We start from the raw sequence: 26,325 nt of genomic DNA, 5'->3' as shown, positions 1-26,325 counted from the left end.
TCAGTAAGATATAGTAAATAAATAAAATGTACTGGGTATGTTTATTTTTTTTCTTGCAGAATTCTAAGGCATTTATATATTTAATTTTCATAATTATTCCAAATAGAACAATTTTATATGCTGATCTTAAAGCAATAAAACTAGGTTGGAAGGGTTCCAAAAGAGTTTGAGAACTCTGAAACACTTTTAATGTACAGATTTCTGCCCCCGCCAGTGTGGCTTCTGGACATTCTTTTTCCTCTCTAGGCAGAGGCCAAATGGTGTCTGGTGGACTTGGGAGGTGGAGCCCAAGGCAACAACCATTCCGTGCATCTCAAGTGCATCTGGGTCGAAAATGGGCCATGTCTTCTGCTGTTCTGGCCACTGGCCTTGAAACCAAGGTAGCAGAGATGACCAGGCTGTTCCCTCCCTGGGTCAGTTGGCAACTCTGGTGTGGAAGGTGTGGCACATTCCCCCCTGCCCCCATGTTGGCAAAACTGGGCCTCTTCTTTGTTGTGAGAAAATCTGCTTCTCTGGCCTGATTTCAGAGGATGTCAGGTTTTGGGGTGACTATCAGAGGTCCCCAAGAGAGGGCCATTTTCTCTCTACAGTCTCTGCCTGCCGTCTCTCAAATGGTCACAGACTCTCACTCCATTATAGCTCTTGTCAGAGGCAGCTTCTCCTTTTCTGAAGAAACAGGAATTGTGTTGCTTTGACAACCGAGCCAGATGCTGGACTGTACTAGCCGTGGGTGCTCAGTTCTTGGGGAGATTTCCCCTCCCCCTTTCAGCACAGTTGAGTTTAAAACAGTGAACAGTAAATATCCTTCTTCATAGCTTCAGAGAAGACCTGTCAAGGAGAAATGAGCCTCAGTAGCCAGGACAGATAAATGGAACCTTCATGTGCAAAGAACTGAACGGTGGGGACAAAGGAGGAGGGAGGGCATTAATTTCATGCCCCACTTGCTTGCAGATGGCTTGGAGTCTTTCCCAGGTATGCTCAGGTGTGATCTAGGTTCTGAGAGCAAGTGTCAGGTGAGGAAGGGAAGTCCTGAGGTGGGAAGTCCCTAGTTCAAATCTTGCCTCACATCAATCCATCAAGTGGCCTTTAGCTGTTCTTACTGCAAAACAAAGGTAATAATGCTGCTAGGTTACCTTCCAAGGTTTCCAAGATTAGGAGGAGGAAGGAGGAGATTGGATTAATACCCCAGTCTTCACTTGGAGTCTCAGAGCGTCTTACAGTCTCCTTCCCCTTCCCCTCCCCACAGCAGACACCCTGTGAGGTAGGTGGGGCGGAGGGAGCTCTTTCAAGAACTGTGACTGACCCAAGGTGACTCAGCAGGTGCATGTGGAGGAGTGGGGTCAGATCTGGTTCTCCCAGGTTAGAGTGCACACAGTTAACCACTACACCAAACTGACTCTTTAAATGCATGAAGCATTTCAAATGTTAAGAGAATGTTTAGTTTTATTCTTTCTTTATAGCTTCCTTCATGAATCTGATAAATATCTACAACAATCTAGACTTAAATATCTTTGTTTTCCCCCTCCCAGTTTCTGTGTCTGAAGAATATCCGGACTTTCCTCAAGGTCTGCCATGACAAATTCGGCCTCAGGAACAGTGAGCTCTTTGATCCCTTTGACCTCTTTGATGTGCGAGATTTTGGAAAGGTAAGAGACCTTGATTTCCTTTTTAAAAATTTGTTTTCTATAAAAGGAGCACATGCAAATAAGCTGAGATAAGTCTGAGATTGTCTGGTCTTCGGTGCATTTTTCCTGGGGGCAAGGAAGCTGTTCTGTCTGCAGCCTGCTTTATGTGGCCAGCCCTTGAAGATTGTGGTTGGTTCATCTTTGTTCTGATAATGTTATGGTCACTTGGAAACAATCTGCAGTGGCTCTCTGCTTGCTTCTGGGTTTAGTTCTGGTGGCTGCCTCCTTGAAGGGGTGTCTTTCCTTGTCTGACCCTTCCTTCACCCCAGCTTTCTCTTGTGTCTTCCATGTGGCTGCTTTTAACAGCCCCTGTCAGAAGTGGGCATGCCAGCTGTGGCCTCCACTTTGGGGAACGCCTTGCCTGAAGATGCTGGGAGAGCACTGGCCCTGCGGCTTTAGGGGGAGCAGAGGAAGTTGGCGTAGTTCAGCAGCACATGTGGAGGAAACAAAGGATCTCTGTCGGCCAGGGTTTCAGAGATTGGCTCTTGGTTTATTGTCTTTTCATTGATGTGCTTGACTTACTATTGCTTTGGAGTTTACCCAGAGGCCTTGTGAGCTGCCTGGATTCCTCTCAGGAGGGGAAAGCAGGGCAGAAGTATTTTGATCAACTGAATTCATTGGAATGTGGAATCATCTGGGGTATTGCCAGGATTCTCCTTAAGAGTGGCAGGGGCGTACTGTGCGCTGTACAGATGTGCCACACAGTCCCTTTGCAGAGCTGTAGAATGAGCAGGTGAGGGGTCAAGCCTAGACCTGGGTTCAAACCCAGACCTGAGATACAGTCTGTTCCTGCTTTACTGGGCTGTAGCTGGAACGGGAGGAAGGTGGACTGGCTAGTCTGGGTCATGGTGTTTGCAGCAGACCTGCCCAGACTGGAGGCTTCATTCTGTTGCAGGTCCCTGTTCCTGTCTCCAGCACAAGGCCTGCATGCCTCTGCAGCCGCAGGAAAGAGCAAGAGTCCAGGAGCACCTTCAAGACTAACAGCATTTTGGGGCACTGGAGGGTCAGAAGCGAGCAGTGGGGCTCTTCCCTTGCCACAAATGTTGTGGCTCTTTTAAGGTGCTGCTGAACTTCAGCATGCAACAAGCAGCTTTCCTCTGTTGCAGCTCCTGCCTTGGATGAGGCTCTTTTCGGGTGGGGGGAGGGTGTGACTCCCCTCTGGGCTTTTTGGAGAGGCCGGCCACAGTTTTCAAGGCCTGGCAAACCTGCTTCACTTTTTAAATTCTGTGTTCACTTTTGGTTTTGTTTGCTTTTATGTTGTTGCTGCCACTTTTGCTCAGTTTTTAATTGATATTGGATGTAATCAGATTTGAATTTCAGTAGTTTGTCGTTTTTATTGATAAAACAGGGGCTCTGTAACTAAAATGTGGTTCCATGAGTAAGAATTAGTTGGGTGTTTTTGGTCTTCTGTTAAGACTGGGAAGAGAAGAGCGTGTTAATAACATAAGAGAAGCCATGTTAGATCAGGCCAATGGCCCATCCAGTCCAACACTCTGTGTCACACAATGGCAAAATTTTTATATATATATACACACACACACACACACACACACACACACTGTGGCTAATAGCCACTGATGGACCTCTGCTCCATATTTTTATCTAAACCCCTCTTGAAGGTGGCTATGCTTGCGGCTGCCACCACCTCCTGTGGCAGTGAATTCCACATGTTAATCACCCTTTGGGTGAAGAAGTACTTCCTTTTATCCATTTTAACCTGTCTGCTCAGCAATTTCATCGAATGCCCACGAGTTCTTGTATTGTGAGAAAGGGAGAAAAGTACTTCTTTCTCTACTTTCTCCATCCCATGCATTATCTTGTAAACCTCTATCATGTCACCCCGCAGTCGACGTTTCTCCAAGCTAAAGAGTCCCAAGCGTTTCAACCTTTCTTCATAGGGAAAGTGTTCCAGCCCTTTAATCATTCTAGTTGCCCTTTTCTGGACTTTTTCCAATGCTATAATATCCTTTTTGAGGTGCGGCGACCAGAACTGCACACAGTACTCCAAATGAGACCGCACCATCGATTTATACAGGGGCATTATGATACTGGCTGATTTGTTTTCAATTCCCTTCCTAATAATTCCCAGCATGGCGTTGGCCTTTTTTATTGCAAGCGCACACTGTCTTGACATTTTCAGAGAGTTATCTACCACGACCCCAAGATCTCTCTCTTGGTCAGTCTCTGCCAGTTCACACCCCATCAACTTGTATTTGTAGCTAGGATTCTTGGCCCCAATGTGCATTACTTTGCACTTGGCCACATTGAACCGCATCTGCCACGTTGACGCCCACTCACCCAGCCTCAACAGATCCCTTTGGAGTGCCTCACAATCCTCTCTGGTTCTCACCATCCTGAACAATTTAGTGTCATCCGCAAACTTGGCCACTTCACTGCTCACTCCCAACTCTAAATCATTTATGAACAAGTTAAAGAGCATGGGACCCAGTACTGAGCCCTGCGGTACCCCACTGCTTACCGTCCTCCACTGCGAAGACTGCCCATTTATACTCACTCTCTGCTTCCTATTACTCAGCCAGTTTTGATCCACAAGAGGACCTGTCCTTTTACTCCATGACTCTCAAGCTTTCTAAGGAGCCTTTGATGAGGAACTTTATCAAAAGCTTTCTGTAAGTCAAGGTAAACAACATCTATTGGGTCTCCTTTGTCCACATGTTTGTTCACCCCCTCAAAGAAATGTAACTGGTTAGTGAGACAAGATCTTCCCTTACAGAACCCATGTTGAATCTTCTTCAATAACCCGTGTCCATCAATGTGCCTACTCATTCTGTCCTTGATAATGCTTTCTACCAACTTTCCCAGTATTGAAGTCAGACTGACTGGCCTGTAATTTCCCGGATCTCCTCTGGAACCCTTTTTAAAGATGGGGGTGACATTTGCTACCTTCCAGTCCTCAGGAACGGAGGCAGATTTCAATGAAAGATTACAGATTTTTGTTAGAAGATCCACAAGTTCAACTTTGAGTTCTTTCAGAACTCTTGGATGTATGCCATCCGGACCCAGTGACTTATTAGTTTTAATTTGTCTATCAGTTGTAGGACCTCCTCTTTTGTCACCTCAATCTGTCTCAGGTCTTTCAACACCCCTTCCAAAATTAGTGGTTCTGGGGCGGGCAAAAAGTTCTCATCTTCCACAGTTGTGGACTGAAAAGTCTGTTCCAGCTATTTAGTATTCTTTTCTGGTTATATACAAGTGAAGTCAAGCTGCAGAATTTAGGAATGGTTGCCGAATTCAGCATCCTCATTTCCTTTTTTCTTACTTGTTCTGAAGCAAAATGTGGGCCAGTGAGTTGGAAACCTCCGGGGTGGGGAAAGCCTCGCCCGACCCGGGAACTTGGCAATCTTAGCTACGGCAGTGGTTGAGATGGCTGTTCTTGGAGCTGTGTGGGATTGCTCACCCTGAGAGGTTATGGTGATACTGACCCTGCTGTGGCTTTTTATGGCCAAAGGGAGGGCAAGTGTGCCGTCTCAAGGCTTGAAAAATCTAGTGAGTGAGTCTCAGAAGACTAGGAGATGCTCCCCTCCCTAGTTCAGACTTTCCTCTTTTTCCATGGCTGTCTCTCTGCCAGCTCTCCAAAGACTGACTCCTGAAGAGATTTTGGGGACAGAGCTATGGATTCCACCCCTCACTCCCTGCAGTCTGGGACTGGTCTTTAGACGTGAGAAAAGCAGTGTTGCTGTCCCCTGTTGGAAGCAGAAAGCTGGGCTAGACAAGGGCATGATCAAATCAAGCAAGGCCGGCCTCTATCCTTCTTTTCTGGAGTTTCAGAGTGCCCTTCCCTGAATTAGCTGTGGGGGAGGTAAGACTCCTAGCCTCAGGGCTTAACATATTAACTTGGTAAATTACACAAAATTGCACCATATGCTGAAGCCATTGGGGTAATGACAGTGGGCACATGAAAGCCAGCGCATTTCAGGCTCTTTCATTTACTGGAGCCGGCATAAGGAGATGCCTCTATATTTAGATGATGAAACGCCAAGGCTTTTAGTGGGCTGGAGGGCCTGGAAAGGGAGCGGCCGGCATCTTCAGTGACTCCACTCCTGCCTTTCTGTGTTTCTCTTCCAACCAACTATAATTCAAACAATTCATACCCTTTAGCAGCATGTCCTCTCTTCCCCTCCCTCCCTCCCAATGACTCTGCTTTTGAACTTGTGAGCAGCATTTTTAAAAGAAGCCTTTGAATGACTCCCCAGTTCTGAATGATGGATGTGCGGAAGTCTTTCTATATAAACCTGGAAGGGATGTTGTGTCCTGAGTCAGCAGAAAGAAACTGCACTGGCTGGCTTGGTGAGCAGTGGAGAGAGGGAGGCAGCCACAAGGTCTGGAGGCCTCTTGTTAGTCGCTTCCGCCTGCTGCTGCACAAGCTCTCCAGAACTGCTCCCTTGTTTGGATTTGCATAGATAAATGAATGTCCCCCAAATCTCCTGAGTTTCTGGTGGGCCGTGATTAGAGTTGTTGCCGCTTGTAAAAAATACTGAGACTTGGTGCCTGTTTATAAATGCTGTACATAAGGAAATTTTGTACTACTGCAGGAGGAAGAGTGTGAAGTGCCTTCCAACTGAAGTGTTTTAAATCTTGTAGGAGTTGTCACCATTGAGAAAAAAAGAAGGTAGAGTGCACCTTTGCTGGAAGAAAAATGCGAAACAGGATATTTAGTCGGCCTCCTGTACACTGGAACTCTGCTTATTTTGTGTACTTTATTTTGTGTACTTCATTCGTCTATTAAATATTGAGAATGTATCCTATATGTAATGCATACATATGCAATGTGTGAGTAATGTGAACTATACTTTCACCATAAAAGATTGGATTTTGTAACAGAGTTTCGTAATTTTGTCACAATAACCTAGGCAGGTTGTTTTTGATATATTATGGTACCGAATGGTGGAAGAGGTTTGCTTGAAGCAAAGGCTTGAGGGGTGTGTGTGTGTGGCTGAAGGCAGCTGCCCCAGAAGCTGCCCTGTCTTGCTTGATGCTTGAAGTGACCCTGGCAGACAGGCCCTTCTTTGAGTTTGGTGCCTTCCGGCTTGGGCGAGAAGCCTGTTATGAAGGGCGCTGCACTGTTGGTCTTCTGGCTGCTGCTCCATCCTAGCTATAGTCCCTATGCAAGGCCTAGTGATGGACTGAAGACCAGATGCTCATCCGGAAACCGTGGAATCCCCGGAGCAGGATGGCTGGGAGGGCACCTGTTGGCCAGGGCTTACTTGCTGGGTTTCCATGTGAGTAGACTTTGGCAGGGAGCTGAGGGAGTCTTGCGTTGGGGGTTGGCCTGTTGGACTCCACTCACTGGCCCATTGCTACAGCTCAGCAAACAGTAATGATTGGAATTCGTGTTGTGTGCAATTGGTGTAAGCTGTGGCCTGCATGTGCGTGTTCAGAACACAGTGTTTTCATTTATGAACATACAGGGGATGTGCCTGCCTCTCAATATGGAATTACTGGCTTGATCTCAGAAAGGGTGTGTGTGCGGCAACAGCTCTGTTATCTCTTTGGTGTTGCAGTCTCAGAGTAAAAGGGCATGATGGGAGATATTTAGGGCATGATCCTGCCATTCAGTTTTACAGTGGGGCAACTGGCTCAGGCCCTGCACGGGGCTGGGGGGGCGTTGTCTGACCACCCGTGGAGAAAAAAGGGCAGGCTTCTGCTGCCCTTTCTTGTGCCTTGTGTGTTCACACCCATCCCAATGTCCAGGGCTCCCAGAATCACAAAGCCTGTTTGCAGCCTGCCTTAGAGGAGGGGAGCTGAAGAAATGTGTCTGTCTGACTGAGAGGGCAGTTGCTCCCTGGAGTGGTGGGGGAGGGGTGCAGCAAGCGGCTACCTGAAGCACAGCCTCTGGGGGACTTTGGCCTAATCTTCTCCCAGCCAGCCGTTTATCTCCTGCTGTGCAAAACCAGGAATCTCTTTTGTGTGGTAGATTTGTGAAAGGGGGAGGGAAAGAGGTACTAAAGCGACATGATGTGGGTTAATTGGAAAATGTACGTCTGTGGCTAGAAGCTGGTGCCATAGTAAACAAAGCCAGCTTCCCACCCACCTACCCACCCACCACTGGTCTGCAAACAACTCTCCAGTTTCCATCAGAGAGAGTCCTTTCACCAGCTGATTGGAGCGCAGGAAGAAACTGAAATGCAGCTCTTTTTTTCCTCCTCTCTTTGCAGCGGGAATTCTCTGGCAAACACTTTCCAGCCACCACTGGGGAGGGGCCTGGGGGAGGGCTGTTTTCCACTGTTCAATGCACCCAATTGTTAGGCAACAAATGCGGGTTGCCAGACGGAAAGTTTCAAAATGGACAGGCTGTTTTGCAGGCTTCTGTGGAAAGCAGGAGTGCTTCTTGTGTCCTGTGGAACAAGCGTTCCAACGAACTGCTGCTGCTTGGGGTTGAATTTGAAAGAAGGGCCATCTGCCATATCCTTTAGGTGTGTTTCCCAACTTGTAGATCGCCTCTGGAAAGGCCGAGTGGAAATATTTTCATAAACAAACAAACAACTTGCCCCATTTGTTGGCTCTCTGAGGCCACTCTGCGGAACAGGATGCTGGATGGCCTGGCAGGGATCGTCTGATGTTCTGATGCTTTTGTCTGAATTGAAACCACCTCTTTATCTGCCACCCTGATTGTGTCCGGTGCAGAGAGGCAGCAGGCAGCCTCCTTAGTCAGAGGCCCCCATCAACTTGCTGCAGCCTTTGCTAATTAAATTAAATGGAACCTGCTGGCCTCTCTGCTGTTCTCTCCGGGCACCAAGTGTGGAACTGACTGATCCCCAGATTTGCATCACTTCTGCTGGTTGCCGAGTGTGGTCTTTCATAGTGCGTATTTGGGGTTGCTTTGATTCAGAATGCAAACGTCCTCCTCAGCTATATATCTGCTTGTCCTATGATGTTTAGTTGCTGCCAAGGCTGTCGGTGGGGAAGTGGAGGGTAGACAGACATGACTGAGTGACTGCAGTCCCAACGCAGTGAAACAGAGAGCTCCAGCTGCTGCACGCTTGAACAAACACAGGAATCCGCCATTGATTTGTTTTTTTTAAAAAGAGACTTCTGGTACAGACTTCTGATCATTTGAAGCTGGAAACATCTGCTTTGAAGACTGCACCTGCTGGGCTCTTTTGACCAAGCTTGTTTTCTCAGACTGGAAGCCCCACTCCCTGCCTGAGGAGTGTCTCCCTGGGCTTCTGCCTTCACACAGCAGCCTGGCTCTAAGTAGATTACCTTCTGTGACCACCGGTTTACCCATCAAATATCTTGCAAAATTCATCCTTTTGCCAGACAGGCACACATTCACAAGAGCCTTTTAATTTTCTCTCCCCCCCCCCGCAAAAAAATTAACTCTTCCATTGCCTGTTCCTCTGTTTGCTTCTTTGGAGCAGCTTTATAACCCCACCAGATCCAGAACTTTCCTTCGCTCTAACCCACAACATGGTGTAAATGTTTAGTGTGTGTTGCTTATGTCACTTCCATTTTCCTTCTTAATTTTAAGAGGTAACCAATAAACTGGAATAGGCTGCAGTGCCATGGAGGGGGGGAAGAGGACGGGGCAGTCCTTCCGCTGTGTGCCACACAACAGCTTCAAAAACCACCCTTCCCCAACCCTTTGGCGGAACCAAGAAGCAGAAGGGCTGTGCTGAACCTTGCATTGGTGCCCCAGTGAGGGTGGGAGGCCAGTTGGGGGTCTCGGGCAGAGCAGTGGCTTTTCCCAAAGGGTTCTCAGCCTCTGGTCTTGTGTGAGCCAGCTGAGGCGCTCTGGGGCTGGCCCTGGGGTTGAGGTTGGGCTGCATGGATCTCTTGACGGTCTACTTTTGGGGCTTGTTTTTGAGCAGCATTGAGTCCCCAGTGGGGAGAAATGAGGACAGAAATACCTTAAGCCAATGATCAAATTGCAAAGTACCACAAGCAGACCAGGCGAATCACTGCCCAAGGAGCTTTCCGTTAAAGAGAAGGAACCTGTTTTCACCAGGGAATCTGTGATGGGCGCTTGTAGTCCTTTCCGGTTTGTGCTTTCTACCATGCTGATGGGCCAGGTCAGGAGCCCCCAACCTCTTTGAGCCTGTGGACATTTAAAAAATTCTTACAGGATGTGGTGGGCACAGCCCCAAAACCCAGGGGCCGGAGCCAGCCCTAGAATGGTTACCTAAACTGGCCTTCAGCCACACCATGACGATTCTTGTGGCAGCTGCTGCTGAAGCAACATTTTGAAAAATATGCACTCCCAACCAACCCTCCAAGAGGCCATAAGCAGCCTTGCTGGGCAAAAGCCTGACCTGGCACTGCCTGCTTCCAAAAACATTTGGGGGGCACCAGGAAAGGTGTTGGGGGTGGGGCTGGAATGCTTGGGCTAGCAGTGGCTGAGCCCAGAGGTTGTGTGGCCTCCGCATGCCGGCACAGCTGCTGTGATCCCTGGTGGGAAGGGGCATCTGAGATCACCTTGCGAGGGAGCCACTTCCTTGCCAGAGGTTCTCTCTGCAGAGTGTTCTGGCTGCTGCTGCTGCTCCTCTACAATACGGCTCCTCTGAAAAGCACAAGAACATGGATGTTGTTTTGCCAGGCATCGTGCAGGTTCTGGCAGGGCATCGAGAACCTTGGCCTCAGGAAGAGGTGGTAAAATGGATGGCACCCAGGGTTGCCAACCTCCAGGTGGGGCCTGGAGATCTGGAATGGTGACTGATTTCCAGGCTACAGAGTTCATTTCCCCTGGAGAAAAGGGCTGCTCTGAGGGATGGACTCGAGGGCATTAGACCCAGCTATGATCTCTCCTCTCCCCAAATCTGGCCATCCTCAGCTTCTACCCTAAATCTTTAATGCGTGTGAAGGGGGTTCAAGCAAAAGAGGGGTGATGCATTTGTGTGGAAGACGCCACCACAAAATGAAGCTGTAAGGTTTAACAATCGGAGTGAGAGGAAGGCAAATGTGAGGACACGACACACTAACTACAGGAAGTGGCCCAGTGCAGTTTTGGGCTGTATCAACAGTAGCATCCAGATCACATGAAGTGATGGTGTCACTCTACTCTGCTCTGGTTAGACTTCCTCACCTAGAGTATTGTGGTCAGTTTTTGGCACCACAATTTAAGAAGGAGCTAGACAAGCTGGAGCATTTCCAGAGGAAGGCAGTCTGGTGTAGTGATCACAGTTTGGCAGGGAAGTTTGGTGTACTAGAGAGCCAGTTTGGTGTAGTGGTTAAGAGCAGTAGATGCTGATCTGGAAAACCTGGTTTGATTCCTCATTCTTCCACATGGAGCCATCCAGTAACCTTTAGTCAGTCACAGTTCTCTCAAGAGCAGTTCTCCCAGAGCTCTCTCAGCCCCACCTACCTCACAGGGTGTCTTTTGTGAGGAGTGGAAGGGAAAGAGATTTTAGCCACTCTTGAGACTTCAAGTGAAGGGTAGGGTATAAATCCAGATCTTCTTCTTCTTCTTCTACAAAGATGGGGAGGGGTCTGGAGACCAAGTCCTGTGAGGAAAGGTTGAAAGAACTGGGTATGTTGAGTCTGGAGAGGAGGTGGCTGAGAGGTGATAGGATCACCATCTTCAAGTACTTGAAAGGCTGTCATACAGAGGATGGTGTGGAGTTGTTTTCTGTGACCCCGGAAGGTCTGACCAGAACCAGCGGGCTGGAATTAAGTCAAAAGAGTTTTCGGCAAACATTAGAAAGACCTTCTTGACAGTTCATTTATTAAATTTATAGAGTGCTTCCTTAGTGGAAAGACCTCTGTGATGCAGAGTGTTAAAGCTGCAATACTGCAGTCCTAAGCTCTGCTCACGACCTGAGTTCAATCCCCGGCAGAGGCTGAGTTTTCAGGTAGCCGACTCGAGGTTGACTCAGCCTTCCATCCTTCCGAGGTTGGTAAAATGAGTACCCAGCTTGCTGAGGGGAAAGTGTAGATGACTGGGGAAGGCAATGGCAAACCACCCCGTAAAAAGTCTGCCGTTAAAACATTGTGAAAGCAACATCACCCCAGAGTCGGAAACAACTGGTGCTTGCACAGGGGACCTTTCCTTCCCCCGCCCCCCTTTGTGGAACAGGTTTCTTTGGGAGATGGTGAGCTCTCTATCTTTGGAGTTTTTCCAACAGAGGCCATCTGACAGCAATGCTGATTCTGTGAACTTAGGCAGATCATGAGAAAAGGAGGGCAGGAAAGTTGCATCAGTGTTTAGTCCTTGTGGTCCTTCCTTACATGCCCCAAGAATGTTGATCGCCACGTTGGGGGTCAGGAAGCAGTTTTCTCTAGGCCAGTTTGGCCAGGGATTCTGGAGGGTTTGGGGTTTTGGAGCAGAGGTCACTGTGTGTGTGTCGGGGCGGGGGGGGGGGGATGTACTTCTGAATTTCCTGCATTGTGCAGGGGGTTGGACTTAGTGACCTTAGATGTTCCTTCCAACTCTATGAATCTGTGAACCCCTCCATTCCCAGACTCTGCTAAGCCCAATGTTGACTGTGTTAGATTTGCTTATGGATCCCAGTTCTGCAGCTTCATGTGGGAGTCTCCATCCCTGAACCTTTTTACTGCTCCCATTCAGCACCTTTGACGCTTACTTGTTCACAGATGTTTAGTGAGACAGAAATGCTCCCCCACTGGGCACCACTAGCTTCTGAGGGGTTCATTTTTTTGTCTGGTTTGTATCCATTTAAAATGACCGGTTTGTTTCTTATTTTGTTATGGTTTGTGCTGTAATTCCTACAGCACGTAGATGGTTCGTATCCTGTGTATTGCAAAAAGGATGATTGTGGCAGAGGAAACAGGAATTTGCATGAAATCACCTGGGCTGAGAGGAGCTTTGAACTGGGGGCTTCTTGGCTCCCTTCTGCAGCTGCTGCCCCCCCCCCCCTACCCCAGAGGGGGCACTCTGTGGACATGAGAGAGGTGAGCTCAAGTGGAAGGAGCCTGAGCCTCTTTGCGAGGGAGCTGTTTAAAGCCAGCTGGCAGCACAGCTCAGTGCCTCCTCTCAGTGGCCCCCCTCACCCCTCCCTCTGCTATTTCGGCAGCTTTTCTGGTTTGGGCTGCATCTTGCTGCTCATGCTTCTGCTCAGTGGCCTCGAGGCATGCAGGCATCTCTGCTTGTTCACCCCAGGCTGCAGCGGAGGGAAGCTGGAGTGGCTTTCAGCAGTGTGTCCATTGCTCCAGCTGGTTGCTGTCCAGGATCAGGTGAAGCTGGAACAGTCAAGACAAAGCACTAACCAGAGTCACATGCTTGAGAATTCAGGCCCAGAGTTGTGCAGGGGTGAGTCCAGCAAGAGTCCAGAGGCAGGCAGGTGAGAGCCAGTCCAAGAGGTGCAGTCAAGCAGGGCCAGAGTTCAGGAGTTGCAAGAGGCAGCAGGGTCTAGTGCAGTGGTTGTGGTGTTGACAGTATTGTTAGGAGTTGCTCCTGTGCCCGAGCCTTCCACGCTCCTTCTTTTATGCTAGGCTCACAGCTGGGTCCTTTTGAGCCCATGAGTCAGCCACACACCTGACTCATTAGCCCCTGGTGCTCCTGCTGACCTCATAATCATTGCGCAGGGAGGTGCGCACTTTGCCTCCTCTCAAGGAGTTCCAGCCACGCATGCCACCTTCTTTGTGCCAGTGGCTCTGGGGAAGATGGGAGTGAGGCAGCCTGTGAAAGCTCTTCAGGGTCCAGGAGTGACAGGGCACTATCTTGAAGAGTTGCCCCGTCAGGGGTCCCAGTGCTCATGGGGTCTGCTGTTATCAGTGGCCTGAGCCCTTGGTTCCTTCTTTGCCACCTCTGAGCCATGGGCATGGCCCTGATGTTGTCAGAATCAGCTGGTTCAGGCTTAGGCTGACCCCACAGCACTTGCTGTGCTTGAAACAGAAAGGCAATCAGTGTTTGGTAGCAAAGACATTTGAGATCGCCCTTTTAATGATGGGTTTATTTTAAATGTTTTTGAGTGTGTAGGTTGTTTAAAAACAGAACACTGTCTTTAAGTAATTTTATGTGGTTTACTAGCCCCTCAAATTGGACCAATAGGACTCTTTCAATTTCAAAAACCTTTCTGTAAAAGAGTTAAAAAGGACTAAAACTTGGCAGCTGTGGAGCTGTGATCTTCCTGACTCCCCCCCTCATGGAATGTTCACAAAGACACAACTTGTGAGAGACGGAGGCTCTGTCCAAGATCGTGTAAGATTCCTGCACACTTGACTGTTGGTAGTTCATTGTGTAGCCTGGCATGACTGCAGGATCTTGCAGTTGAGAAACTCGATGCTGCAGTCACTTGGATGATATAAACGTGGATGTCTGAACCTGCCATAATGTTGACAAGTACTGCCACTGTTGTGGAAGAAATGGAAGGCTGGTTTCACTGGGGAAAGCTCTTCTGTATGACAGGAACAATTATCCGGGGGTTGGAGGAAGAGTGGAAAGATGGGATTTCTCACAGTGGCATCATAACTAGCCTGATCTTTGGCTGCATGATGTGTGGGTAGCTGGTGTCATCTGCAGATTGCTGCTAATATGACTCTTGAGGGCTAACATCTCAGGTCTGCACGAGCTTTAATGTTCTCTGTGCAATCCCAGTGAAGGGGCACTGGAGCTGACCTCCAGAGCTGACAGAGGCTTTGTGGTGCGCATTAAAAATATTTCAGAGCTCTGAGATTCTTTTGGAACATCTGGTAATTATAATTGTCCTGCAGCTGAGTATAGCTCAATGCATTATAAGAAGTAATTAACTTATCAAGGGGCTCCTTAGCACACGGCTTCAGATCTGTGGCAGGGCCTGACCTCTTTCAAGCTGCCAAAGGGACAGGTGTGTAGAATCCCCAGGGTGGCAAGGAAATCATGGATTTGCCTCCAAATAAACCACTTCCCTTGGACCTTAGAGCAGGCGTCTCCTTCCAGTGTGGTTAAACCAGGAGCTGGGAGTGAGGAGTTCAGATCACAACAGTGATCTGATGAGCCTGCTTTCCTTCACTGTAGAATGCTCAAGATGGCAAAACCATCTTATAGTTATATTTTAAAAGAATGGTATTTTTTTTAAAAAGCACCGTTGTTTCACAGAGTGCTCATAGTTACTCAGTTCAAGAGAGAGTCCTCTAAAAGAACGGCATCTGGAGGGAATTTCAGGGAGGAATATAACAGGGTTGTACAGGGAGAGGTAATCCTCCAGGCATTTGGCTGTGGTTATGAAGGGCTTTAGAGATAAATGCTTGAGCTGAACCTGGAAGCAAGTTGGCCTCCAGTGAAGTTGCTTAATAGTGGTAAAACGCAGTCATAATGGCTGATCTCCCATGAGAAAAGAACAAAACTGTGTGGCACTAGACAAAAAACTATGTGGCACTTTTCCTGCATTGTGCAGGGGTTGGACTAGATGACCCTGGAGGTCCCTTCCAACTCTATGATTCTATGAAAGAGTAACTATATGAACACAGCATATATCAGTACAATTCATGCAAGTACAAAAGTCATTCTAATCCAGAATATCAATACATAAACCTGTGCAGGTGCAAAAGTCTCTGGAATCCAAAATGCAACAAAGTCTCTTGATATCAAAGGGCCAATCTGGGTACTTGCTGGTATGTACCCAGATTGGACATTTTGGATTCCAGAGACTTCCCCCCGTGGGTGGGGGTAGTCCTGTCCTAGACAGAGCAAATTCAACAAGGTGAAGATTGCCTTGACCAGTGTCTGTTTCTCCTTTAGATCCACACCCTGAGAACATCAGGTAGACTTGGCCTTTGAGGCTTCCAACTCCCCTTGTCTCCAGCACTTCAGGCATTAAAAAAGGAAGGCACAAGGCTGTTTTGAGGGCTGACCAAATCTTGACTTCCTGGGTCCTGTTCCGGTTCTCCTGTAGATCAGACTCCAATATAAGACTTGGGACTGGATTGCAAAGTGACTGCCACTGAACGGAGGAGGGGAGCAGCTCTTGCTGTGGGGGGAGGGGCCGTGGGGGGACATGGCTGAGGTGGCTGCTTTGGGAACTGCCAGGTTTTGAAATGTACACCCAATCATGGAAATAGGATAGAACAAACTGAACACTGTGAATTAATAACTAAAAACCATTATGATGTACAAATTCAGTGAATATTTTTAACCAGTGTTAATGTGTCAATATTTCATTCCAAAGTATATAAAAAGTCCACAGAGTTCATATCCTACTCATAGTCATTCACAGAGTTCGAAAGCCTCATGCCCACTGAACGTCCCAACAAGTTCTGAAGTATTAAAAGTGCCAGCAGCAGTCTTTTCAAGACTAAAGTGCACCCAGCTTCTTAATGGAAAAAAGTGTTTGAAATATTCCATCTTTGATAGTTGATTGGGCCCCTTCTCACCACCTCTGCAAGTCTGTTTCTGTATGTTTTTTCAAAGAGGGGCTTATTTTCCATAACTTCCCATCCATCAAAAGCAACACAGTCTGGGCTGGGTGGGAGCTGGCAGTGGTCGCAGCAGCTGCTGCAGGGAGTGGCTAGGCAGGCAAGGCCTTTGCACAGAGGAGACAAGGGGGAGGAAGAAGACGGCCTGCAGCAGGAGCGGTGCAGTGATGTTTTGTGGCCGGGGCTGCTGCAGCAAGCTGGGAGGAGGGGCCAGATCCACAGACATGCACCCCCCTGACCCCAGGTTTGTTGCTGCTCCAACCTTTTGCTCTGGCCAGCTGCTAGGTGGGTGGAACAGCTGTAAGCTGGCCGTTACGGTGGGGGCAGGGCATGGGGTAGGGTCAGGTGATGGGGTGTGGCTCACACTGGAGGGGGTGTGACCCCAGAATGCCCCACCATCTGCAGCTATGGCCTGGGCCCAGGGAACCTTAGTTGCCCTGGGTTAGGCAGGTGTTCCCATATCCTGAATGGTGACTTTCTGAATCCAGTCGGACATGAGAGGTCTGGAATCACCCCGGAAGACCCACCACTTTTTCCTAAAAGCTGAAACAAAAGAGCGCAGTCTGCAGTGTAGAAGAATCAATGGGAATCTGTTTCTCTTGACATTTTTCAGCTAAGACCATTGGCCCTAGATTTGGCACACACATACCACCTCCCACAGTAGACAGGCAACAGTTACCAGGGGACTGCCCAAGGACATCAGGTCCCTAGCAGGATGTGGAGGACTCCGCTCCCAGGACACCTGACAGAGGTATCCAGGGGCACACAGGCAGATGCTCGTATCCTTCCCGAAGACAGGCGAAAGGGTATTGCAGGCACTCCTGGAAGGCGGGCAGAAGGAGTATCTGGCTGTTCCCCTCTTCTCTGGCCTGAACGGGCCACTCCTGCCCTGAGCTTGGCTCCTGCCCCATAGTTTAGAGCTGTCCCCCGTGTCTTGCTGATGCACTGCATGGGCTATGTGCTGCTTTTGCTGCACATTCCCATGCCCAGCTAGTGGTCAGGCATGCACTGGTGCTCCGTTCCTGTAAACAGTCACAACGGTGAGGCCAGGGCTCCGTGCGGAGCCACCTGCTGCATACATGGAAGGTCACAGGCTCAGTGCTTGGCAGCTCCAGTAGCAGGTGTGTGTGTGGGGGGTGGGGAAGACAACCTTCCTTCACCTGAGACCGATGCTGGGATAGATGGACCAATGAGCTGAGGCTGCATCAGTGCAGTCATGAAATACATTCTTGGAGAGTGGTAAAGGCAGACATTGGTGTGAGATGGAGCTAGTGCATCTGGGAGAGCCTTCCAAGAGTAAAAGGAGGAACACTTTCCAAGAGTGAGGTGGTGTTGAAAGCCCTTTAGAGCAGGGTTTCCCAAACTTTTCTTTCCCGTGGCCCGGTTATTTTTACACTTCTCCTTTGTGGCCCACTAATATTTGGGGATGGAGCCAGGAGACTTTGAGGGTGGAGCTGGTAGACAGAAATTATGTCATTTCCTGTGATGTCACTTCCAGGGCACACTGAACCAAAACCCAAAACTCCACCTTTTCCTGTGATGTCACTTCCAGGGCACTCCCCCAAACCTGCCTCTTCTTCTGAAGTAACTTTGTTTTCAGAAAAATCTCTTTGAAACTCATGCTGAGCCAAAATGGGGGTGGAAAGTGGGTGGTCTGCAGCTTTTTCATACATTCCCAGGGTCTTCTCTTTCCACCCACACACTTGCATGCACCTATCTATTTGTGTGTTCTTCTTCAGCTTGCAAGCACTCCTAATGTCCATATTCAATTGCCTGCACCCCCTACACACCCCTTCCTCAACAGCCCTGGCCAGTGAATGCAGTTGGAAGTGCTGTTGTCATTGCCATCAGGAATGCCAACACTGCGTACTACCCAGACTGGGCCCTGGCAGCTGCTCTACTTCAAAATATGCTGACACATTTTGTAGGCCCTTCCTTCAGCTGCTACCACTGGAACCTTTCCTCAAGCTACAACCAAGCTTGCTTGGTTTCAAGAAAATCTTTTGACAGCTGTTTTTCATACTTTTTCTTGACTGAAACACTGGGAATTTGCTGTGAAAAGTATCAGAGAATTGTACTGCAATTAACGAATTAATTTCAAGTTATATGAAGTTCATACAAGCTTTTCTGCAGTTATCCCAAAAAAGATATTTATGAGGGGCTTGCAGCTTTTTACTGGCTGTGTTTCCCATGCCTTTAAAAGCAATCTGTTGTGCAGATATTTAGCCAGTGAACTTATTTCATCCTTTTAAATATCTACAGGAGTAGTTTAATTTTGGTGTCAGACAGCTGTTAAAAGCAAGACCAGTTAAATTGTGCCGAGTTCATAGTATCATCACTTCCAGTGCTCTTGAGATATACATCAGTAATTTCCAATAATTTCTTTCTGCCCCACACCTCTAATTCTCACTCACTCACACAGAAATCTCATAGAAAGGTCAGCTGGCTACAATGCCAACATTTCATTGGCAGAGCTCCTATGTCTGCAACAACAGTATAATGAACAGAAAAGTTTCATCCAGTAAAAATGGAAGGAAAGAAAGAAAGGGAAAGAATGAAATGGAAGCAAAGGAAAAGAAAGACATGGAAAGAAAGAACATAAGAGAAGCCATGTTGGATCAGGCCAGTGGACCATCCAGTCCAAAATTCTCTCATACAATGCCCAAAAAACACCAGAATGTCCACCAGTGGGGCCAGGGCACTAGAAGCCCTCCCACTGTTGCTTCCCCCCAGCCCCAGCCCCAGGAATACAGACAGAGCACCCCTTGCAGAGGGAAAAAGAAAGAAGGGGGGACAAAGGGGAAAAAAGCCTTACATAGCCAGCAACAATTCTGCCCAGGGGTCGTTTGGTAAAAAAAATAGCTACTGGAGTGCCCACTCCCCGCCCCTCCCAGCAAAAACACACACACACCCCTTCTTTGCAACCCAGGTCTCCTGGGGAAATCTCTCCAAAAGAACATACTGCTAGGCATATGAAGAACACTTCATGGATGTAAAGTGCCAGTGGATGCCAGCTTTTCTCTCAAACACTGGGGGAAGGGGAGAAGGAAGGAGAGGCAGCCCAGCTCCTCTCTGCACAACACAGAGACACGAGAAGGAAGGAAGGCAAACAGAGCTCAGGCTTTGCAGCCTGTGTCAGTCTTCAAGGCTAACTTTTCTCTGCACAACAGAGAGAAGGTGGAAGGAAGCAAGCAGAGCAGAGATCATGCTTTGCTGGGGGTGTGGCTAGCTTTGGCTTTTCTTGTGACCCGGTAGTGAGGCCTCCGTGGCCCGGTACAGGTCCCAACCCTGCAAATGGGAAACATTCTCTAGAGTGTTCAGATTAGCCCAGACAGAGCGTAGAAATCATTCTGCATTAGAGGGAACTTGCCAGAGTTCCCTGGAGGATGGTGAGAGCTGTGACCAAATGGCTCTCCTTGCAGCTTTTAATGGATACTGTTTTCTAATAAACATGGAGGCTTTCTCACTGTACCGACACAAAGAGCAGCAGAGAAACGGATGAGTGATTTGGGAGAAACATGTGGCAAACTGGAGCTGCATCTGAAAATGATACACTCGAACTGTGGCTGAAGCTGTCAAGTTCGTGTGCACTTAGTCTTTGCATTAAGGTTTTGCTGCTGGGTTCTGAACGGCAGATTCTTCAACCTGTCTAAATTGCATGATTTGAGAAGATTTATACATTAACTTATTTGGAATCATTTGTAATGTTTGCTATTTTTTCCACATTTCCCTCGGCTTCTTTTAGTCATGGGAGAAGCCAGGAGCTCTGCTGAGCACTGAAGCAGGGCATCACTAGAAACCTAACTCAGCCATCCCTCTTATTGCTGAGGTTTCCACACATAGGTTTTCAGGCAGCCTGAAGGGCTGGGAGTGTGTGTGTGTGTGTGTTTACACAAGACAAGTAATGGTCTTGTGAATCTTGGTTCTGCGTCCAGTGCCATATACTGTGCTTTTGCTATGATGTATCTAGTGTTTTTTTCACTCCACCTTTCTAAGGAGCTCACGGTGGCATACAGCCTGGGAAATACTGTGAACTGACAGAGAGCAACCCAGCAAACATCTTGGCTCAGTGAGGGCTGGAAATGAGATATCTTCACTCTATCCAGGGCAGCACAATGGCAGAGAAATAGGAAACATGGACAAATTTTGGCTCAGGAAAACAGTGCAGGGGGGAAGACCCTCCTGCTCTGGTGCTGCAGGCCCAATCTGAATTGGGGCGTATGGCTCCAGCGGGGAAGGAAGTTCATCATCAAACTTCTGTGCAGTCTCATAAAAAGGGGTGGGTGGGCTGCACATGAGCAGGCCTGCCTATCAGTAGGTTTTTGCAGCTAAGAGCTTCTCGGAGGCACTTGTTCCCATCCAGGGACCACTTGCTCCCACACAGCAGTGCCCCTACCCTCAGTTCTTCTTTTGCCGCCAGTCCGTTGAGAGTCTCCTAGCTTCAAAGTGGTGAGGAATTGTGTTGTGTTCTTCAGACTGCTTCTGAGGACTGGCATAGCTCAGAAAGCATTATTTAAGAAATGCACTTACTGTAGTCCAAAGATGACCCAAGTAGATAAGCATGATCTGTGTCTATTTTGGCTGGGGGAGGGACATAATGTGTCCATGTGTAAGTCCTGCTAGAAATTTACTCCTGAAACTAGAGGGGATAGAGCCTCTAAGTCAAAGGCAGTGTTGTGGGAAGAGCCCCCACCCCCCGCCGCCAATCCACAGCTGCTCCAGAAAAGCCAGCTGTGATTTCATTTTCAGATTCAATGTAGTTCGCTCTACCTCTATCTCTGGCTCCAGGTCTTTGTGGATGTGCTCAGACTTACACTCTCCACATGCCCAGTGTGCATCCTCTGAGCTGCCTACTAAGAAGGTTAAGACTAAAGGGAAGGATAAGCAGAAATCCACTTTCCACCATCAGAGACCAGTTTGGACACCAGAACCAACTCCAAATCCAAGGTCATCCCCAATCTCCATTTTGGAAGGGGAAACAGAAGCTGACCGAATGGACGGTTCTGTAGTGTCAACATCAACCCCCAATGAGATGGGCTGTCCAACCCATACAGAATGTCTCAAAGATATTTGGAGGAGTGGGATGACACCTTCAGTTGACCTATGGATCCGAGTAGGTATGCTTGTCCACACTGATCATACCTGTACCCACCATCAGCCACAGTATCTTGCAGGCCTCCTTCCCCCATGCTCAACAGGAGAGGGGGGGGACGCAGCATTGAGTCTGATGGGTCCGCATCACATCTGAGCCCTGATGAGCAGGTGGGAGAGCCGTTCTCAGCTTCTCTGACAGTGGAGAATCTATGATGAACAGATGACACACATGGTGCAGGCTGTAGAAATCGAGATAACTGAGCATAAGCCAAGAGATGAAATCCTGAGTCGGCTGTATTCTGACTCCCCTGGCGTGATTGTTTTCCCTTTGCTAGAGGGTCTGAAAGATACAGCACAAGAGGTTTGGCAGAGACCTGCTTTATTCCAACCCGCAGCCAGGAGGGTTGAACATCTTTATAAAGTTAAGGAGTCCTTCAAATACTTCACAACACATCCTCCACCTTCTTCCCTTGTAATGGAAGAGATGCAGACTAAAGACTTACCATTCATCTCCCACTGATAGAGAGGGGTGCAAGTTGGATGGCACAGGAAGAAAGTTCTACTCTTTGTCCGCTTTGGGATTTAAAATTACAAATTATGAGATGATCATGGCAGGTTACCAGCTGTTCTTATGGGAGCAGATGCTGCCCTTCCTAGAATTATCGCTGGAGAACAAGAGACCACTAGCTAAGGTGCTGTAGGCAGAGGCCATAAGTCTTTCCAAGTAGCAAATCAATGCAGGCAGGCATTCTGCAGATGCAGCAGCCCAGCTATGGGGAGTGCTGTTGCCTTCAGACAACATGCATGGCTGAGATCTACAAGACTACCTAATGAAACAAAGCAGAAAATGGAGGACTTAACTTTATATATATATATATATATATATATATATATATATATAAAAGGCAAGCTATGTTGCTGATGACTCACCTACTTTCCCGTTGGCTGAGCTGCATGTTGCTAAATCTCCATGGAGAGCAACTCACCCTCCAGCCTCAGGACAGATGATGATTGGGCCACTGGGAAGCTACCTTTGTGTCCTATTTGCTGGTCCCGCTGGGTCCTCTATTTTCCCTCAGTGGCTGTTGCTAGACAACCATAGTATTCCAAACTTGGTTCTGTCACTAAAAGTTGGGGGGAAGAGGCCCTTTTGAGGGAGAACTCATTGGGGCCAGTCCTGACTAGGGTTGCTAGCTTCAGGTTGGTGGGATATTCCTGGAGATTTTGTGGTGGATTCTATAGAAACCAGAGTTTGGGGAGGAAAGAGGCCTCAGATGAATATAATAATATAGAGTCCACCCTCCAAAGCAGTTATTTTCTCCAGGGAGAGAAAGACCTGCTGTCTGGAGTTAAGGAGATCTTCAGGCTCCACCTGGAGGCTGGCTCCCCTAGGCCTGGCAGAGCCCTCTGGGTAACTTGATGCCAACTGACTGGCATAATTTAACTAGGCCTGGCTGCTTGCTCCTGTTCAGCAGCAGCCCTCCTATGACAGCCAGTGGGATGTAGCAGTTAGCACTTCAGAGCAAGGTCTGCCAGACCCAGCTGGGGAGCTGACTGGGTTATTTTTGGACCATTCAAATTGACTCTGAGTGGCCAAGGCTAGGGCACTCGCCCAGAGCCTCTTTCTAGAGCTTGTTGCATTCATTCTCATTTCTAGACCCAATATAAGCAAAGACCTTATGCATGTCAGTCTTGGCACTCATATCAAAGGGAGTATAGATATACTAGTGCTCCAGGGCTCAGTATGCTCCTGCTAAGTACCTCAGAGGAACTATCAGAGTAGAGGTTCAAATAGTCATCTTTTATGAGCCAGCCAGTCCCATGAATGAAGCTGACCCAGCCACAAAAGTCGTTCTGACTAGAACCAGCTAAGTTTGGAGATAGGTTAGCCTGATTTTATGAGTCCTGGAGAGTTGTTACTTCAGATGAGAGCCAGTATGGTGTAGTGGTTAAGTGTGTGGACTCTAACCTGGGAGAAACAGTTTTGGTTCCCCATTCCTCTACATGTACCTGCTGGAGTGACCTTGGGTCAATCACAGTTCTTGAAAGAGCTCCACCTACCTCACAAGGTGTCTGTTGTGAGACTCAGAGTGAAGACCAGGGTATAAATCCAGTCTCCTCCTCCTCCTCCTGTAGTGGAGTCAGGGTATAAATTAGGACAACTCCCCTTTGTTCTCCCCAGTTGGGAGCATTGAATCAGGTATCAGATGATTTATCCCAGGCACTGGGAGCACTCATTGGAAAAGGTGTTGTTGAAGAAGTAAGCACAGCTCAGTCACCGGAAGGCTTTTTCTCTAGAATGTTTCTAGTGAAGACAAAGGATGTAGGCATAAGGCCCGTCTTAGACCTTATAGATTTAAATGTTTTTCTTCAGATTTCTTTCATATGGTTTCTGTTCCCTCAGTTTTACAGTTATGAAAGTTGAATTCTTAGTTCATTGTTATTGCCCTGCAGAATGCTTATTTTCATATCTCTGTTCACCAGGAAGACTGTGAATTCTTCCACTTTTCTTGAGGAGAACACATTTTTCAATACATTGACTTGGCTACTGTGGCCGGGGTATCTTCTAAGTGCATGGCCACAGAAGTGGCTTGCTTGTGCTTATGAGGATGCAATGTTTTCCTTTATCTGGATGGCGGACTGGCGGACTGGCTGTGGACCCCACTGAACATTTATTGGAGCACAAGCAGGGTGGCACAGGGCCAGGGACCTCTGCTACCACTTCAGCTTGGCAAGCCACTTCAAGACTATGTCCCTATTCCAGGGAAATTGAATGTAGCAGTCAACAGATTGAGCAGAGCAGGAAACCTGTCACAAAAAGGGTCCCTAAAACCTAAAACCTGTTTTTGCTCAGCAGGGTGTCCCAGGGATAGATTTGCTTGCAATCCAGGGCAATACAAAAGCAAGGAAATTCTGCTCCCATGCCAACAGGTGCATTGGTTCCCTGGAGGATGCCTTCCAGAAACCCTGGGTAGGGGAACTATTTTATGCATTCCCCCTGTTGTTGATGAGGGTCCTGGAGAAAGCCAGACGAGAAGGCTCAGAGATAATTTTCGTGGCCATGTTTTGGCTTTACCAAATTTGGTTTCAGAGCTTTATGGATCTTGTACAGGGGCAATATATTTCGCTGCCCAAACACTTGAGACCTGATCAGCATGGAAATATCCTCCATCACAGTTTTGAATGCCTCAAGCTAACGACTTGGAGAATTGGGACAGAGACCTGAGTTTCCCCCCAAAGATCAATAAACGTAATCCCAGAAAAGATTATGATATAAGTGGTGATGGTTTGCCCTTTGGTGTGGGGCGAAAGGATGTCTCCATTTATGGCCCCACTTCAGAATATTTTTTGAATATGTATTGTTTCTGAAGAAGAAAGGCTTGGCTTTCTCATGTTTTAAGGTGTTCTTAGCAGTAATTTCTTGCTTTCAAGCTGGGATGGAAGGGAAATGGATGATTTCCCATAACTTGACCAAAAGAGTATCAATGCAGAGGAATTGGGAGCTGCCTGGTTTGAACGTGAGCTCCATTCTGAAGCAGCTCAGCTCTGGGCCCTGCAGCAACCCGGCTCTTTCTTAGGCCTACTTCTGCAATATGGGGGTGAAAACCCTGGCTTGCCTTACGGTGCTGTTTTAAGGATGGCAACCAGATAGTTATATGAAGCGCTTTAAATGCTCTGTGTATAAGTGCAAATCATTGTTCTTAATAGTCCCTGCCCAGATTGCCTTGGGGAGGTCTCTCCTTCTGACTGCCTGCTGCAGTCATGGAAAATTGTCAGAGGACACTTAGCAAACCATTGCCTGCAAGTTCTTGAGCTTAATGATGGTGGAAGTGCCTTTTTTCCTGGGGGGAGGGGAGGAGAGAGGAAAGCTCTTAGCAGCATATGCTTGTGTCATTAATTTTTTCTGGGCTGCATTAACGGCTTGGTTCACCTCTCTCTCTCTCTCACCATCGTGATTGCATTTTAATGCCTAATTAGCAGGAAGGGAATGGTGCTGAAGATAGGGGATGTCTCACTTACCATCCATGCCCTTGCAGCTCTGTTGGGGCGTAGCAGGAATACCTTTTTTGCTCCTTGTTTGGAGGTTTCCTGCACTGCTTGTCTTGTGATTTAGTGGAAACCAGAGAGGCTGTTGGTGTGTTCTGCTTGTTTATTTCGGATTCGTCAGGTAGAGAGGAGGGAGTTTAAGAATTTGTGATGTAGTGCTGGATTTAAGCTGTGGTAATCTGGGTTTAGAAGCATGCTAAAGAAGCCTTTTCTCAGCAACCCTGCAGTCAGTTTGGGGGTGAGGTAAATTCACGTGTTCATGTGTCAGCCACTCCAAGCTAATGGCTTGCCATGGAGGCCATGTGTTTAACTCCAAACATTCAATGGGGTTGCTGTGTCCCAGTCTTCCCCTTTGGGTGTGGCTGAGCAGTTTGTTGCCCTTCCTGTAGATATACCGTAAGGAGTTGAGTTGGGGGTTGTCACATCCACTCAGGATGTTGTGCCAGTGACAAGAAGTATCTCTTCATCTGGCCAGACTCTGCTTTGAAGCTCTTTGGGCTGAGCCGGACTGCTCATTTGCCTGGAATTGGACGGTCACAGCAGGTCTCATTAGATAGAATTGACTGCTGCAGGCATAGGACTTATTCCTGCATACTTCCCATAGCATCAGGGAGAACCTGAGACAGGTTTTAATTTTTGTTTTACTTCTTTGAGCCATCCTGGCCATGACAGGAGCCTTGATTCTCCAGCAAGCAATGTGTTAACCCTTCCACACTTGTAAAAAGCTAACCCCAAAGATGCCAACAAAATCACTGTGTGTGTGATTGAGCGAGAGAGAGAGAGAGAGTGTTGACTGTTGACGGTAAAAGTATGAAACTACATTTTAAGGTCCATTGCTTACATATAGGAATTATGCAACAGTGAAGGAATGGGGAACACGAATGACCCTCCGGTTCTTCTTTAGGGTCTCACAGTGCCCCAGTACATAATTTATGGTCTTATCCCTGCAAAAGGAGAGATGAATAAAGGAGCAAAACTGTGAAGAAAAATAGCTCCGGAGCTGCTCTGTCAACACAGAGTGTTGAGCGCGAATTCTCCCCACACTGGGGTCATTTAGACCCTCCCCATAACTCGCCCATGCAGTTTTCCATTTCTCTATGACCTTCTCGTGATCAGTTTAGACAGCAGGAGTGGGGACTGAAGAACTCCAGAACAATTTCCCCCTTTACTGCAGGGGAATTTAATTTTT

General features: G+C 47.9%; 1 protein-coding gene across 1 annotated transcript in view; it reads left to right on the top strand.

The window, feature by feature from the left end:
• The window catches only part of VAV2 (vav guanine nucleotide exchange factor 2), a 282,288-nt gene that overhangs the window by 44,533 nt on the left and 211,430 nt on the right, over nt 1–26,325 (top strand). Inside the window, exon 2 of the mRNA XM_060250995.1 lies at nt 1,530–1,646. Within this exon, the coding sequence (XP_060106978.1) occupies nt 1,530–1,646 (117 nt within the window). The remainder of the gene's footprint in view (nt 1–1,529; nt 1,647–26,325) is intronic.

This window comes from Heteronotia binoei, chromosome 12 (assembly GCF_032191835.1).
Source record: "Heteronotia binoei isolate CCM8104 ecotype False Entrance Well chromosome 12, APGP_CSIRO_Hbin_v1, whole genome shotgun sequence".
Classification (NCBI taxonomy): Eukaryota; Metazoa; Chordata; class Lepidosauria; order Squamata; family Gekkonidae; genus Heteronotia; species Heteronotia binoei.
This window is presented reverse-complemented; position numbering and strand designations above follow the sequence as displayed.